Raw genomic sequence first — 17,759 nt, 5'->3', positions numbered from 1 at the left:
CTGTTGGCTGTGGTCTCCTCCGCGGCTCTGAAGCTTCCCCCTCCGCCACCCGCAGTCTCCGCCCGCGAAGGGGCTTCTAGTGTGTGGGAACCTTTCCTCCCTCTCGGCTCCCTCCCACTGGTGCAGGTCCCGTCCCTATTCTTTTGTCTCTGTTTATTCTTTTTTCTTTTGCCCTAACAAGGTACGTGGGGGGGTTTCTTGCCTGAGGTCTGAGGTCTGAGGTCTTCTGCCAGCGTTCGGTGGGTGTTCTATAGGAGAAGTTCCACGTGTAGATGTATTTCTGATGTATCTGTGAGGAGGAAGAGTGATCCCCGCGTCTTACTCTTCCGCCATCTTCTCGCTCCCCCCTCTATGATCCTTTTAATGTATTGTTGAAGTCAGTTTGCTAGTATTGGGTAGGCCAAAATGCTCGTTTTTGTTTTTATGTAAGATGGCTCTAGTAGCCCTTAGTTGTCTTTAACTTCATTCAAAACAATTTCGTTAGATTGTATCGTGACAGCTGTCACATCGGCGTTCATTTAAACAAAAACTGATCAGGATTGTTGAATTTTTGTGTAGCCATTTTAATACTGAAGATGGAAGAAAAAAGCAGCATTTTTGGCGTATTATGCTTTATTATTTCAAGAAAGGTAAAAACGCAACTGAAATGCAAAAAATTTGTGCACTGTGTGAAGAAGGTGCTGTGACTGATTGAATGTGTCAGAAGTGGTTTGTGAAGTTTTGTGCTAGAGATTTCTTGCTGGACGATGCTCCATGGTCGGGTAGACCAGTTGAAGTTGGTAGAGATCAAATTGAGACATTAATTGCGAACAATCAATGTTATACCATGCGGGAGATAGCCGACATACTCAAAGTATCCAAATCAAGCATTGAAAATCATTTGTACCAGCTTGGTTATGTTAATCACTTTGATGTTTGGGTTCCACATAAGTTAAGCAAAAAAACCCTTCTTGACTGTATTTCCACATGCAGTTCTCTATTTAAACAGTAAAAGCGTTCCAGTTTTTAAAACAAATTGTGACGGGCAATGAAAAGTGGATACTGTATGGTAATGTGGAACGAAAGAGATCATGGGGCAACCACTACCACCACCACCAAAAGCCAGTCTTCATACAAAGAAGGTGACGTGTGTATGGTGGGATTGAAAGGGAGTCCTCTATTATGAGCTCCTTCCTGAAAACCAAACGATTAATTCAAACAAGTACTGCTCCAGTTAGACCAACTGAAAGCAGCATCTGGAATTGGTCAACAGAAAACATGTAATCTTCCATCAGGATAATGCAAGACCACATGTTTGATGACCAGCAAAAAATGTTAGAGCTTGGCTGGGAAGTTCTGATTCATCCACTGTATTCACCAGACATTGCACCTTCGGATTTCCAATGATTTAGGTCTTTACAAAATTCTCTTAATGGAAAAAATTCCAATTTCCTGGAAGACTGTAAAAGGTACCTGGAACAGTTCTTTGCTCAAAAAGGTTAAAAGTTTTGGAAAGATGGAATTATGAAGTTGCCTGAAAAGTGGCAGAAGGTAGTGGAACGAAAGGCTGAATATATTGTTCAAGAAAGTTCTTGGTGAAAATGAAAAATGTGTCTTTTATTTTTTCTTAAAAACTGAAGGAACTTTTAGGCCAACCCAGTATTTTGTTGAGGATTTTTGCATCTGTGTTCATCAGTGATATTGGCCTGTGGTGTTTTTTTGTTTGCTTTTTGTTTTGTTTTGTGGTATCTTTGGTTTTGGTATCAGGGTGATTGTGGCCTCAGAATGAGTTTGGGAGTGTTCCTTCCTCTGCAGTGTTTTGAAATAGTTTCAGAAGCATAGGTGTTAACTCGTCTCTAAATGTTTGGTAGAATTTGCCTGGGAAGCCATTTGGTCCTGGACTTTTGTTTGTTGGGAGTTTTTATTTTTTTGTTTTTGTTTGTTTGTTTGTTTTTTTGCTGTATGCAGGCCTCTCACTGCCATGGCCTCTCCCTTTGCAGAGCACAGGCCCAGCGGCCATGGCTCACGGGCCCAGCCGCTCTGGGGCATGTGGGATCTTCCCAGACCAGGGCACGAACCCGTGTCCCCTGCATCGGCAGGCAGACTCTCAACCACTGTGCCACCAGGGAAGCCCTGTTGGGAGTTTTTAAATCATACTTTCAATGTCAGTACTTGTGAGTGGTCTGTTCATGTTTTCTATTTCTTCCTGGTTCAGTCTTGGGAGATTGTACCTTTCTAAGTATTTGTCCATTTCTTCTAAGTTATCCATTTTATTGGCATATAGTTGCTTGTAGTAGTCTCTTATGATCCTTTGTGTTTATGTGGTGTGAGTTGTAACTTCTTCTTTTTCATTTCTAATTTTATTGTCTTGAGCCCTCTCCCTTTTTTTCTTGATGCATCTGGCTAAATAAAGGTTTATCAGTTTTGTTTATTTTCTCAAAAAACAAGCTTTTAGTTTCATTGTTCTTTTCTATTGTTTTCTTTGTCTCTCTTTCATTTATTTCTGCTCTAATCTTTATGATTTCCTTCCTTCTACTAACTTTTGGTTTTGATTGTTATTCTTTCTCTAGTTGCTTTAGGTATGTAAGGTTAGCTTGTTTACTTCAGATTTTTCTTGTTTCCTGAGGTAAGATTGTATTGCTATAAACTTTCCTCTTAGAACTGCTTTTCCTGTGTCCCATAGATTTTGGATCATCATGCTTTCATTTGCGTTTGTCTCTAGGTATTTTTTGATTTCCTCTTTGATTAATTCAGTGATCCATTGGTTGTTTAGTAGCATATTGTTTAACCTCCATATGTTTGTGCTTTTTAAGCTTTTTCTTGCGATCAATTTCTAATCTCATAGCATTGTGGTTGGAAAAGATGCTTGATATGATTTCAGTTTTCTTAAATTTACTGAGGCTTGCTTTGTCACCCAGCATGTGATCAATCCTGGAGAATGTTCCATGTGTACTTGAAAAGAATGTGTATTTTGCTACTTTTGGATGGAATGCTCTCTGAATATCAATTAAGTCCATCTGATCTAATGTGTCATTTAAGGCCTGTGTTTCCTTATTGATTTTCTGTCTGGATGATCTGTCCATTGATGTAAGTGGGGTGTTTAAGTCCCCACTATTAAATTGTGTTACTTTGATTTCTCCTTTTACGGCTGTTGGCATTTGCCTTATATATATTGAGGTGCTTCTATGTTGGGTGCATATATATTTACAATTCTTATATCTTCTTTTTGGATTGATCCCTTGATCATTATGTAGTGTCCATCTTTGTCTCTTGTAATAGTCTTTATTTTAAAGTCTATTTTGTCTGATATGAGTATTGGTACTCCAGCTTTCTTTTTATTTCCATTTGCATAGAATACCTTTTTCCATCCCCTCACTTTCAGTCTGTTATGTGTCCCTAGAATTGAAGTGTGTCTGTTGTAGAGAGCATATATATGGGTCTTGTTTTTGTATCCATTCAGCCATTCTGTGTCTTTTGGTTGGAACATTTAATCCATTTACTTTTAAGGTAATTGTCAATATCTGTGTTCTTATTGCCATTTTGTTAATTGTCTAGGATTTGTTTTTGTAGGTCTTTTCTTCCCTTCCTCTTTTGTTCTCTTCTCCTGATTTGATGACTAACTTTAGTGTTGTGTTTGGATTCCTTTTTCCTTTTTGTGTGTGTATCTGCTGTATACTTTCAGTTTGCTGTTACCATGTGGTTTTGATATAGCAGTCTATATATAAACAAGATTGTTTTAACTTTCTGGTCTTTTAATTTCGAATGCATTTCCAATATCCTGCATTTGTACACTACTCATGATTGCTGGTTTTGATATCATATTTGTGTGTGTATTATTTCCCAACCTTACTGTATGTTTACCCTTACCAGTGAGCTTTCCCATTTGTAATTTTCTTGTTTCTAGTTGTGGTCTTTTCTTTTACACCTAGAGAAGGTTCTTTAACATTTGTTGCAAAGCTGGTCTGTTAGTGCTGAATTTGCTGAGCTTTTGCTTGTCTGTAAAGCTTTTGATTTCTCTATCAAATCTGAATGAGAGCCTTGCTGGGTAGAGTATTCTTGGTTGTAGTTTCTTCCCTTCCATCGCTTTAAATATATCATGCCATTCCCTCATGGCCTGCAGAGTTTCTGCTGAAAAATCATGTAATATTCTTAGGACAATTCCCTTGTATTTTATTTGTTGCTTTTAATATCTTCTCTTTGCCTTTAATTTTTTTTTTTTTTTTTTTTTTTTTTTTTTTTTTGTGGTACGCGGGCCTCTCCTGTTGCAGAGCACAGGCTCCGGACACGCAGGCTCAGCGGCTATGGCTCATGGACACAGCCGCTCCACGGCATGTGGGATCTTCCCAAACCGGGGCACGAACCCGTGTCCCCTGCATCGGCAGGCAGATTCTCAACCGCTGCGCCACCAGGGAAGCCCTTTGCCTTTAGTTTTTGTCAGTTTGGTTGCTATGTGTCTCCGCATGTTCCTCCTTGGGTTTATCCTGTATAGGACTCTCTGCTTCCTGGACTTGGGTGACTGTTTCCTTTCTCATGTTAGGGAAGTTTTCAGCTATATCTCTTCAGATATTTTCTCAGGTTCTCTCTCTCTTCTCCTTCTGGGACCACTATAATACAAATGTTGGTGCTTTTAATGTTGTCCCAGAGGTTTCTTAGACTGTCCTCATTTCTTTTTGTTCTTTATTCTGTTCCGCAGCAGTGATTTCCACCATTCTGTCTTCCAGCTCACTTACCCATTCTTCTGCCTCGCTTATTCTCCTGTAGATTCCTCCTAGTGTATTTTTTATTTCAATTATTATATTGTTCATCTCTGTTTGTTTGTTCTTTAGTTCTGCTATTTCTTTTATCTTCTCCACCTGTGCCTCCATTCTTTTTCCGAGATCTTGGATCAACTTTACTGTCATTACTCTGAATTCTTTTTTAGGTAGATTTCCTATCTCCACTTCACTTAGTTCTTCTGGGGTTATATCTTGTTCCTTCGTCTGGGACATATTTCTCTGCTGTCTCATTTTAGTCTAACTTCCTGTGAGTGTGGTTTCCATTCCACAGGCTGCAGGGTTGTAGTTCTTCTTGCTTTTGCTGTTGCCTCCTGGTGGATGAGGCCAGTTTGCAAGGCTTGTGCAGGCTTCCTGGTGGGAGGGACTGGTCCCTGCCCATTGGTTGGTTTAGCTGGGCCTTGTCCCTCTGGTGGGCAGGGCCGTGTCAAGGGGTGTGTTTAGCAGGCAGCTGTGTGCTCAGGAAGATTTTAGGCAGTCTGTCTGCTGATGGGTGGGGCTATGTTCCTGATCTGTTGGTGGTTTGTCCTGAGGCATCCCAGCACTGGATCCTGCAGGTTGTTGGGTGGGGCCAGGTTTTGGTGAGAAAATGGCAGCCTCCAGGAGGGTTCATGCCAATTAGTACTCCCCAGAATTACTGCCACCAGTGTCTGTCCCCACAGTGAACCACAGCTGACCTTGCCTCCACAGGAGATCCTCCAATACCAGCAGGTAGGTCTGGCTCAGGGTGTTAGGAGGTCACCGCTTTTTCTCCTGTGTCCTGGTGCTCATAAGACCTTGTGTGCACCCTCTGAGATTAGAGTTTGTTTCTCTCTGTCCTGTTGAATTCCTGCAGTCAGTCCCCTCTGGCCTTCAAAGCCCGATGCTCTCTGGGAGCTCCTCCTCTCATTGCCAGACCCCCAGGCTGGGGAGCCTAACGTGAGGCTCAGAACTTTCACTCCTGTGGGAGAACCTCTACGATATAATTATTTTCCAGTTTGTGGGTTGCTGATTTGGCAGGTGTGGGATTTGATTTTATTGTGATTGCTCCCCTCCTACCATCTTGTTGTGGGTTCTACTTTTTCTTTGGATGTAGGATATCTTTTTTGGGTAGTTTCCAGTGGGTTTTTTTGTTGATGGTTGTTCCAGCAGTTAGTTGTGATTTTGGTGTTTTCGTTAGAAGAGATGAGCTCATGTCCTTCTCTTCTGCCATCTTCTAAGCAAGGTTTCTGAGCAGCCCCTGGATGCTAAAAGGCTGCTCTGTGCTCTGGGTACAATGGGATCCAATTAAACAGTTTCCTTCACAGCTGCTTGTAGGTTACCAACTAGCAGGTGACCTCGAGTTTTGTATTTTATGAATGTACCACAATTTATTTTTTAATGTTCCCCCATTGGTGGGCATTTAGTTAGTCTCCTGTTTTTTGCCATTGTGGATGTTGTTAACAGTGAATGTCTCTGTTGCCATTTTTTAACCTGCAGGTCTCTTTAATGTGGGAAACAAGCTGCTAGTGAGCCTGGACTTGCTTTTTGCAATCCGAAACCAGATCAAGCTGGGAGAGGACCCCAGAGTATCCATCAGCACTCTTCTGAAGTCAGTGCAGGATCAGACAGGTAAAGGTTGGCTTCCTCTGTTTCCCCAAGGTTAGTTGTAAGCTCCCTGGGAATTTTCAGTGATGGGCTTTTGTTAACATAATTACCTTGGAGGAGAGTCTGATATTTTGAAAAGGAGACATTCTTGACTTCCTAACACACTCCTCCTCTTGAATTTTACAAATGCCAAACTTTGGAAAGCATGAGTCTTTCCACGTATCCAGAGACCTTCAGCACAAGATTAAACAGACTTCATAGAAGCTCATCCTTTGGTCATAGGTAGACTTGGTGTTACTACATGCTAAGCAGACTCATTCTGAATACACAGCTTCTGGAGGTCTGCTCCCTTTTCCAAGGCTCATGCTGAGACATGAAGGTGGGCACCACCCTCCTTATTATTAGAAATTATTTTTCCCTTTGCTTTCCTTCTTTCTTTCTGTTTATGCTTTTCTCATCCCTTCCTACAGAATCCAGGCCCCCTGCCCCTTCCCTGCTATGAGGTCAGATGGAATAGAGGAAAGGTTCTAGGGTCAGACAGGTTTGTGTTTGAGTCTGCACTATACCATGTAGTGGCAGTATGATTTTGAGTAAGTTATTCTCTGTGTCTCAGTTTTTCCAGTTATTCAGTGAGAATAATAATACTCTTGGCTCATAAAGATGTGAGAGTTAAATGAGAGAACGTATTCAAAGCTCTCAGCACAGCATTTAGGTCCTAGTGGGTGCTGAGTACAGGGCAACTATAACTCTCATTGGAATTGCCCTTTGAGTTGCTACCCGAACACCTAATGGCTAGGGTGCTTGACCCTTTGGTGGTTAGTACTCTTGGGTGTTCTTAGGAGAGAAGCAGTCTTGCAGAATTGCTATTCTTGCTGGCCATTGCTCATCCCCTGTGGCCTCCAGGTCTTCTTCTGTTAACTTCTCAGAGCTCTTGCTCTCCTTCCAGAGAAGACTCTTACCTCAGAGGAGCTGAGCCAGCTGCAGGAGCTGCTGTGCAATGGCTATTGGGCTTTTGAGTGCCTCACTGTCCGCGACTACAATGACATGATCTGTGGCATCTGTGGCGTGGCCCCCAAAGTGGAAGTTGCCCAGAGGAGTGAAGAAAATGTGCTGGCACTAAAGAGTGTGGAGGTAAGTGCCTCTTGGTCACCACAGGTGACCTTCAGAAATGTCTGCACACTTTGGCAGCCACCTTCCTACATGGTATTTCCAGGGGCAGGTGGCTCTAGTTCTTTCCTGGGTGAGGTGAGTAGCTTTTTCTTGCCACTTCCCAGGTTTTCATCTAAGGCAGGCCAGATGGAAATGGAGGCACTTGTTACTTATTCAACAAATTCATTAAACATGAACTATAGGTGCACTTTTTAGGCATTTGGGAAATGGCAGTCAAACCCACGGAGTTTTTGAGCTCATGGAGCTCACTTTCTGATTTGGGGAGACAGGAGACAGACATTAATGATTGTGTATATGATATTAAAATACTATTAATATATATTATATGTAATACATTAATTTAAAGTCACATAATAACAGTAAGGCAGGGTAAGGAAGAGAGCAGGATTGTGGGAAGAAGGGGCTCCTGCTTTATCGAGGGTAGTCGGGGAAGTCCTGTCTGACACAAGGGCATTTGAGGAGAACCCTGAAGCCCATGTAGTTTTCAGTGGGGGAACATTCCAGGCAGAGGGAGCAGCAAGATGGGATCTGAAGAAGGTTTGCTGGGCATGGCTGAGGAACAGAAAGAGCCAGACGTGGCTGGCTCTCTGTGAGCAGGGTACAGAGTAGTTGGATATGTGAAGTTCAGGAGGCTATGGGTGGCCCGGGCCATTGTAAGGACTTCCACTGAGTGAAGTGGAGAGCCATGGAAGGGTTTTGAGGAAGAGTGGACTGATCTGACTTAGGTTCTTTTTTTTTTGTTGTTGTTGTTGTTGTTGTTGTTGTGGGTTTTTTTTTTGCGGTATGTGGGCCTCTCACTGCTGTGGCCTCTCCTGTTGCGGAGCGCAGGCTCAGCGGCCATGGCTCATGGGTCAGGCCGCTCCGCGGCATGTGGGATCTTCCCGGACCGGGGCACGAACCTGCGTCCCCTGCATTGGCAGGCGGACTCTCAACCACTGCGCCACCAGGGAAGCCCTGACTTAGGTTCTTAACTAAAAAATGTTCACACAAAGATAACACCAAACTCAGATGGCTTTATACATTAATTCTAACAAATATCCAAGAAGTAAGTTTCCAGTCATAGAATAGCAAAAGTGGGTATAAGTCATTGTGTAAGGCCATATAACTGAAAACCAAACCAAACATTTAATATAAGATGAAAATTTGGGCTGATAGTACTCATGAATATAGATGACAGAGTTCTGAATAAGATAATTGCAGAACAAATCTAACAGTGAGTAAAATAAAATCATGACTAAGCTTATCCCAGGAAGGCAAGATTGTTTCAGCATTAGAAACTATACTAATATAATTCAGTACTTAACAGTTTAGAGGAGAAAACCCACATGATTATTTCACTGGATGTCTAAAAAAGGCTTTCTTTTTTATTCAGCGCCCATTATGATAAAAACTCTTCACAAACTAAGGCTAATAGGGAAAATTATTTAACCTGGTACAGGGAATTTTTCAAAAATTCCATAGGTGAACTCTTTCCCATCATCATGCTGAGAGGTCTGGTCTGCCTGCATAGGTGTGGAGTGCCCCGTGAGCTTGCTAGTAGTCACAGTGGGTGCAAGCTTTCCATCTCTGAACTCTACCACAGTGACTCTTTAAGCACTGGACCTGCAGCTCACTTGTTTGCCACCGGGAGTGGTACAGGACCTCTGGAGAAAAGCTCTGGTGTATTTTGACACGGCCAGCTGAGCATATTAGGGATTTAATGCATGTTCCTCTTTCTCTTCCCAATTAAAAAAAATAAGTACATACGCTGATCAAATAGTTCTATTTTGAGGTCGGTGGTGTATAATGAGATATATGAAAACAAGCATAATGCTACTGGAGGCTTCTAAGTGTTCCCTGTAGGTAAAATGAACTGTAAAAAAAATTTGCTTTTGTGTGTTATCTCACAAAGAGGCTGTTTCTAGACTCATTCATGTCTGCTTGTCTAATGGAAATATTAATAGTGCAGCTATGATTTATTGAGCATTTTATTACATATACCAAGTTCTTATTTCTGTACTCGGTGCATTACTTTCTGGCTGACTTCTCAACCCTGTGATATTTTTGTAGATGAAGGGGGCTTGCCCAAGCTCATCTAGTCAGGAAGGGGTGGAGCTGGGATTTGACCTTGGTCTGGCTCCCTGACTCCAGAATCTCAACTCATAAGCACCACCATGCTCACCACCAGTACCTCCTGGGACCCTGAGCTCTGGTTTTTTAAACACATCTGGTCACAGGCTTTTTGGCTTTTTGCTCTCTAGAATAGACAGAGAAGCCCGCCTCCCTGCAAAAACTCACACATCCTGGTCCTGCCTGGCACCCGCCTTGTTCCGATCAAGGCTCGCTCCTCACAGAACGCAGTAGCATTCCCTTCACTTTCCGTATGTGTGTCTCTTCTCTTCTTTGTTTCTGGGTGTTTCTTTCTAGAGACCAGGACTTTGTTTTCTCCCTTTTGTGTGTGGAGTGCAGAGTTGGGTAGTGCATACGAGGAGAGCAGACTGGGAGTGTTCTAAAGTCAGTGAAATAAAACAGAAAGGTATTGAACAAAACAAACGTGCAGTTGTCCACGAGGAGATTGTAGGGTTGGCCCCTCTCCTCAGGGACTGGTAGAGGAGGACCCTCTGGACTGATAAGAGACGTCTCTATGTGGAGCAATGGTTTTCAGACTTTGTGGGCATAAGAATTACATTGGGCAACGATTTGCAAACTTTTTAGTGTGCGAGGCTTGCTGGGCCCCACCCCCAGGGTTTCTTATTCAGTGGGTCTGGAGTGGGCTGAGTGTTTGCATTTCTAACAAGTTCCCAGGTGGTGCTCATGCCACTGGTCCATGCTTTGAGAAGCACTCACCTAGGGAATCTTTTAAAAATGCAGCCTTAGGGATTTAGTTCATACAGATTGAGGTGCAGCCCGGACATCAGCATTGCTGAGTAACGCAAATGATTCTGATGAGGTAATAGGATCAGGGTCTCACTTTGAGGGCTGCATAAGAGGGCTTACAAGAAGAAAAATTGAGTAGCACAGTGCTAGATGTCTACAATAGTTAAGTACATGCTGCACATGGAGGAGATAGCCGTGTGCTGGCATGCTCTGGGAGGACCTTTGGGAGGAGGTGAGGGATCAACAGGGCCTTGCAAGTGGGTGGAGTGCCATTAAGTTTTATGCTGATGATTCCTGCCAGCCAGGCATAGGGCTTAAGGGCTTGGGCTTTGGAACTAGATCTTTGTTCACATTCTCATTCAGACTGCCCCTCGCCCCAGTGCTCTCACCTCAGGCGCCCTCAGGCTTGTATGGTAGTAGTTAATTATTCCGTGTCTGGCACATGACAGGCAGTGGTAGCTGCCCTCTCCCGGCAAGGCAGGGAAGAGGACACGAATAAAGGCATAGATGCAGAAGGGATTTAGGTCTTGGGGAGTGCTATGGTGTGGGAGAAAGGAGTGAGGCCAAGGAGCAGTTTGGCACTAAGATGTTAGATTCTGGGGTGTCCCGGCAGTGTGTGGCTGTCTGACCCCTTCCCCCTGCTCAGCCTGTATGGAGAAGGTAGGCTGTTGTGTTGCTGACGTTCTGTGGCTTCTACAGTTTGACCTTTTTTGTCCTGACCTTTTAGTTCACCTGGCCTGACTTCTTGGCCTCTAGTGAGGTAAATGTGGAGGACTTTTGGGCCACGATGGAGACAGAAGTGATTGAGCAGGTGGCCTTCCCCGCCAGCATCCCTATCACCAAGTTTGATGCCTCTGTTATTGCCCCCTTCTTCCCACCACTCATGAGAGGAGCTGTGGTCGTCAACACTGAGAAAGACAAAAACCTGGATGTGCAGCCAGTACCTGGTAAGGCCACCTGGTAGCTGGGGTCAGGGAAGGGTCCCATCGCATCTGGAACATTGTCCATGGCAAGACAGCATGTATGGTTGTGAGGGGGCCAGGCCCACCTGGAGGGCTCTTTCTGGAAAGATAATGACAACCTGTGACAAAATCCCCTGGAGATTAGAGTCAAGTGCAGAGTTTTGAAGAAGCTGCCAGCCACGTTGTATATAGGACTGGCCCACATAGCCCACTGTCAGCCTTCTGGGATGCACTACACTGAATGGTGGGAACCCTCTGAAAAATGCTGATGACAGGGCTCCAACCCCAAAGATTCTCACTGAGAGATGTAGGGGGAGGCAGGGAGTCTGCCTTCTAAACAGGTCTTTCAGATGGTTTTCTAGATGCTCTGTGCTTATACGTTGAGAAGCCCTGGGCTAGCTCTTTTGAGGGCATCAGTTTCTGACAACTTGGGTTTGATTCCCAGCTGTGCCACTCAGTGACCATGTGACCTCCACCCCATCCCTTCATTGCCCCGAGCCTCTGTTGCTTCATTTACAAAGAGGGCATGACATTGCTACCCACCACCTAGGTTGTTGTGAAGATTAAGTGAGCTAACACAGAGTGATGGCCTACTTTTTTTTTAAGGGTAACTCAGAGTAAGCAATAGGTTCTACATCATGACTCAGCGTGATGGTCATATAAGTAACATGTCTGTGTATATCTGTAACTAAAACAACTTTCATAAAACAGTACTTTCCCTTACCAAGTGCAACATACTTGATTTTCTATTCTATTTCTTTTTTAAAATTCTGGATATGACCTGCTAAATTGATTTTATAAGTAAGGCCTCTGCATAGTTCTGTTGATCAGGTTCAGGAACATAGTGTATAAAGAGCATTTTTTAAATGAGAGCTATTACTGTTCCTCATGTTGCTGCAGTTGTGTTAAGAATCGGAGATCATGGTTCTGGAAAAACTGAAAAGGTTAAAAGCTGACCCATTTCAGGTATCTTTGCATGGGTGCTCTGCAGGGTATCTCCCTTAGATGTTCAAAGGCAGAAAGCTGGCTCTCAGACTTTGGATATCTGTAGAAGCTTGAGATCTGCCTTGAGTCCATCTCTCCCAGCCCCCAGGGCAGTGCTCCGGGCAAAGCCTGCTCGACTGTGGACCAGTCCCCCTTGTTCCCATCCTCATGCATGAGGGACTCCGCAGGACCCCAGGTGGCTGGCAGTAGCGCCCTCCCTTTAGCACGATGTCTCTTGCAGGCAATGGCGGTGCCTTGGTACGGCTGCTCCAGGAGGGTGCCTGCAAGCTTGAGGACATCGGCTCCTACAGCGAGGAGGCGTTGCACTGCCTGCTGAAGCAGTGTGGCATCCCCTTCAGGGCAGAAGACTCCAAGGTGAGTCTTGGGGCAGTGCTGGGGGTAGGGACTTTGGGAGCAGAGTGGTGGGCCATTTTTCTGGGCAGGGATATGAATACCAGTGAATGGGCACTTGTTGGACACAGGGTGCTGGCAGGCAGGGAGGCCTGGGAGATAGCCAGCAGCCAGATTGTGACATGCACGCAAGGCCTTCCCATCCAGGCAGTTCCTCTGTTGAGGTAGTGGGTCCAGACTCAGGTTCAGGAATCCAGGCTCTCCTGCTAACTGTGTGTGGCCTTGGATAAGCTGCCTTACACATCTGAGCCTCGTTTTCCTCATTTGAAAAGTGGAAATAACCAAAATACCAACCTCATGAAGTTTGCAGTGTCTAGTTATCAGCTATCCAGGCTCTTAGAAAACAAGCGCCATGGCATCCATGGAGAACGATGTGGAGGGGTGTGTGTATTTTATCCATACATTATGTACTTCCCTTCATACTAATGTGCTCTTGAAAATCTTATGCTTCAAGTTCAGACTCAAATGTTGGCTCCTCTTTGACACTTTCCCTACCCTGTAAAAAGTAGAGAGAACCCAGGCCTCAGAGTCTGGCAGCTTGAGCAGTCTGGCTGGCTCTGTCTGTGACCTGGCCCTTACAGGGCCTCAGCGTCCCCATATGGACCTAAAGGGCATTGGGCTGATGAGGCTCCAAGGCCCAATCTGGCCTTAACAGTTTATTCATTTGCTTCGAGTGAGCATTTGAAGTGAGCATTTGGTGCTGTGTACCAAGCCTGGTACACAGGCTTGGTATTCTATTAGCATTCACAGCATTCACTGCTGTGTTTAATCTTGTCCTTGTGCTCTAGGACCAGCTCTGCTTCTCCTTGTTGGCCCTCTACGAATCTGTTCAGAATGGAGCCCGAGCTCGACAGCCCCCACCTCATCTCACAGGGGGTAAAATCTACAAGATGTGCCCCCATCAGGTAAGAGGATAACGAGGAAGAACTCGGGGTGAATTTGTTCATGTCAGTGTGCCCACACAGAGGATCTGATTGATCCAGCTCATCCTGGAGCTGGCACCTAGGTCACCGGGCAGCTGTGGAATAGCTCCTTATGGGTCATCACCAATGAGTATTAGGCACCCTACTGTGTGCTGGCCCCTGCATCAGCTGTTGAGGGTACAGAGGTGAGCAACGAAGATGTCATTCCTTCCTGGGTGACCTCCTATTGAGAAATAAAGTCACCATGGCTTGTGGCAACAGCTCTGCAGGAACTAGACAAGGACCAGAGATAGAAAGTAGTGGAGAGGGACCTGCTGTCTGTGGGGCAGCCAGAGGAGGCCGAGAGCCCCATGTAAGCTTGGGAAGGGATGTGACCACTCTGTCCTGGGTGGGGAGGGGTCCCCGGAGGCCAGTTCATGTAGAGCTTTGTAGGCAGGAGTAACAGTTTGGGTTTTCTTCTGAGAGCGATGAGAGGGCCCCATTGGATGGTTTGAGTGGGAAATGGTCTGATTTGGGTTTTAGGAAGATCACTCCTTAGGCCCGTAGAGAGCATGCACAGGGAAGGCACCAGGATAGCACTGGGAAGGTTGTGCCCTTTGTGACACAGTCGTCTCAATCCAAGAAGATGCCAGGGTAGAAAACCCCCTGAACAGTGCTCAATGGGGAAGACGGCTTTGCAGAGCCTCCATTTCTCCGAGTGGGCAGGGCGACTAGCTGTCAAAAGAGTCAGGTCATCAACTCCTTTAACAACCCCTGGCAGGTCAGAGCCTGCTCAGAACCTCGTGTTCATGTGTCTGGGGTTCATCTCAGGAGAAGCCCTTGACAACACAGGGATGTGAGAGCTGTAGATCTCGGGGCTGTGGTGGGCCAGCGGTATTACTTGGAGGCGATAGCCAGGACTGGTAGGTGTGAAGGTAGGGAGGTAGAGGCAGAATTCTCCCGTGGACACACGGCTGCCCGGCAGTGGAGTGGTATTTGGGGGATTTGATGAAGGCCATACCGTCGTCAGGGGTTCTCATCTGGACTGCACCATCAGGGTCTGCTCAAAATACGTATGCTTAGACTCCACCTTCAGTGGCTAATTCTGTAGATTTGGAGTGGGACCCAGGAACTTCCTTGTAGCTGCTGGTGCCGTGCAGCTTGGGAACCGCTGGACTAGATGGTGTTTGGTGGGGTGATGTGGAGGGTGGGGTTTGGAGGGGGTGCCTTGGTGGGTGGGGATGGGGGGCATCTCTCAGCTTCATTTGAGGCTCGGATGCTCCCAGCTCTTCTCCCAGGCTACAGTGAGCTGGTGACTTCATTTAGGGACAGAAGTAGGAGGGAAGCAGAATGTCATGGGCTCTGGCAGGATGGTGTAACCTCAGTCATAAAACCTGATTGTCCATCTTCCTGGGAGGAAGCGAGTGGACCTCACTCAGTCTGTCTGCAGATTGGCTTCTTCACCCTGTGCTGTACTCTCCATGTCCCCACCAGGTGGTGTGCGGCTCCAAGTATCTTGTGCGGGGCGAGAGTGCCCTCGACCATGTGGATCTGCTCGTCTCCTCCCGCCATTGGCCTCCTGTGTATGTGGTCGACATGGCCACACCAGTGGCCCTGTGTGCTGACCTCTGTTACCCAGAGCTGACCAACCAGATGTGGGGGAGGAATCAGGGCTGTTTCTCTAGCCCCACGGAGCCGCCTGTGGTGAGTTCCCTTCTGAGGAGCTGGGACGCATGCCCCTGGTTCGTTGGGAAGACCTTCTGCGAACCATCCACCAGTGTTTTGTCTCAGTGCTCTGGAGCCAGCATTTACTTCACAAATTTTTACTGACCAACGTGTGTGTGTGTGTGTGTGTGTGTGTGTGTGTGTGTGTGTGTGTGTGTGTGTGTGTGTGTGTGTGTGTGTGTGTGTGTGTGTGTGTGTGTGTGTGTGTGTGTGTGTGGCCGTGGCCAACCTGTGTGTGTGTGTGTGTGTGTGTGGCCGTGGCCACAGCATGTCACTTAGGGTGCCAAGGGTGACCCCAGGTATCTTGGGGTCAAAGGGGTCACCTTGCAGTTAAGCCTAGAAAATTGCCACCTTTGAGGACACTGTGCATGCTGACATACTAAAGGCCCAGACCAGCCCTGTTTTGGCTTTGACTGAATATGCTGCATGGCATTCCTTGTGTTGTGATCTAGAGGCACAGTGGCTTAGAAGACGCTGACCATCTCGGCCCCTTTCCTCTAATTAAAAGGGGAAAGTAAGGCCCCCGAGGTGAAAATGGACCTGTCGAGTGTCACACAGCAGATTAATGGCAGAGCCCTGGTCTCTCTGTCTTGGGGCACTGTATCAGGCTGTGGTTCTTAGCACGGGCACATGCCCTTGGCTAGAAGAGACATTAGGACTGGTACTAGGAGGGGGCCATCATAGTTATCACTTGCCTTTTCCTTAGTCCGTGGGGCTCACTGGCTTTGTAAGGTTGGTGTGAGGCGTTGCAGAAGGACGTCTGAGCCTCCATGGGAACCACTTCCTTCCTGTTCCCCCGCAGCCCCAGTCTGAATTGATTAGGCAGATATAAATAATAGCTCAGGTAATCCAGCATCTGTTCTGGGAGGTGGCCACTGTTACCGTCCCCGTTCTCACGTGAGGAAACGGAGGCACAGGGGAGGAGGAAAGGGGGACTTGCCCCAGGAAACGTGTTATGTGGTGACAGTAGGATTTAAAACAGAGCTGGCTCACCCACAGCTTTCACTCTCCCTCATCACACAGCTTGGACCTTAATCTTCCCTCACGTCACAGTGGCTTATCATCTCCCTTGTAGAGCGTGTCCTGCCCCGAGCTCTTGGACCAGCATTACACGGTGGACGTGATGGAGGCTGAACACTCTGTCCAGCACCCGGTCACCAAGACTGCCACACGGCGCATCGTCCACGCAGGCACACAGCCCAGTCCTGGCGACCCCAGTGCTGGGCACCACTCCTTGGCCCTGTGTCCCGAGTTGGCGCCCTACGCGGCCATCCTGTCCTCCTTCGCAGACAGCAAACCAAACAGCGTCCGCCAGCGGCCCATTGCCTTTGACAATGCCACCCACTATTACCTCTACAACCGCCTCATGGACTTCCTTACCAGTCGCGAGATTGTCAACCGGCAGATCCATGACATTGTGCAGAGCTGCCAGCCTGGCGAGGTGGTCATCCGAGACACCCTGTACCGCCTCGGGGTTGCTCAGATCAAGACGGAGACGGAGGAGGACGCTGAGGAAGAGGAGGTGGCCACAGCCGCAGAGTAAGCCGGGCTCTTGCGCAGGGACCGCACCATCTCTCTCAAGCCATAGTAAGGCCCTTGCCTGAGACAGATCCATCCAGGTGACCAGCCTCTGAGGCTGGGACTGACCAAAGAGCTTCCATTTCCTGAGCATGGTGGAGCCCAGGGGTCCTTGGTTCTCAACCTTCTGGGGGTCGGGAGAGGCACCAGGACACTCTTTACGAGCCCCAAAAGAGCACTTGGGTGGCACCATATGTTCAATAAAGGGGCAGGGAGGCTGAGAGAAGGCAGGTAGCTGCTGGCTTCCCAGGGGTGCCTGTGAATCGGGGTGGAGGTCCGGGGTGGGCCAAGGCTGCTGAGGTTTCCCTTCCCACCCAGGGACCCCGTGTCCAGCCCCTGCGGCCTGTTGCCTTTGACTCGGGGCCTTGGGGGCTTCATTAGCTCCAGGGGTCCCCCTTTGGGCTCTTGATTCTCCCAGAGGAGGAATGCATTCCCCTCCTATTCTTCCTGCACCCATATCTGGGGGCAGCTGAGAAAGGGTGAGCCACAACTCTCTTCCAGGCCTAACCTCCCTGCCCCAAGCTTTGAGGAAGAGATCCCCTTCCTCCTTTCCTGGTCGCTGCAGCCTGCATCCTCTCTGGACCCTCATCACAGAGGGGATGTGGCCCGTGAGCATGACATAACCTGGGGGCAGTAGGAAAAACTCCCTTCTGTGAAGGGTAAGCAGACTGGGCCGTAAGGAAACAGCAGGACTGGCTCAAGTGCCCAAAGTTTGCTTAGGGCACGGGAATTGGCCGTGTTATTTAATTTATTGAGAGGAGTGGAATAGGTGGCTTTTTTCCCCTCCCTCTTCCCCGACCAGAATAAAGTTTATTAAATTATATGGTTTGGGTGCAACAAGAGTCAATTCCAGC

General features: G+C 46.9%; 1 protein-coding gene across 14 annotated transcripts in view; it reads left to right on the top strand.

Annotated features, from left to right (window-relative positions):
- Positions 1 to 17,745, top strand: part of HMGXB3 (HMG-box containing 3) — a 69,159-nt gene extending 51,414 nt beyond the window's left edge. For all 14 annotated transcript variants that reach the window (XM_059062198.2, XM_067032083.1, XM_067032089.1 and 11 more), the window contains 7 exons: positions 6,210 to 6,341; positions 7,264 to 7,448; positions 11,071 to 11,290; positions 12,531 to 12,664; positions 13,489 to 13,605; positions 15,097 to 15,306; positions 16,403 to 17,745. In XM_059062198.2, coding sequence (XP_058918181.1) covers positions 6,210 to 6,341; positions 7,264 to 7,448; positions 11,071 to 11,290; positions 12,531 to 12,664; positions 13,489 to 13,605; positions 15,097 to 15,306; positions 16,403 to 16,870 — 1,466 coding nt within the window. In that variant the 3' untranslated portion in view covers positions 16,871 to 17,745. The remainder of the gene's footprint in view (positions 1 to 6,209; positions 6,342 to 7,263; positions 7,449 to 11,070; positions 11,291 to 12,530; positions 12,665 to 13,488; positions 13,606 to 15,096; positions 15,307 to 16,402) is intronic.
- Positions 17,746 to 17,759: the final 14 nt, after the last annotated feature.

Source organism: Kogia breviceps, chromosome 4, assembly GCF_026419965.1.
Source record: "Kogia breviceps isolate mKogBre1 chromosome 4, mKogBre1 haplotype 1, whole genome shotgun sequence".
NCBI lineage: Eukaryota > Metazoa > Chordata > Mammalia > Artiodactyla > Physeteridae > Kogia > Kogia breviceps.
Note: the sequence above shows the minus strand (reverse complement) of the source record. Positions and strands in the feature narration are given on the sequence as shown.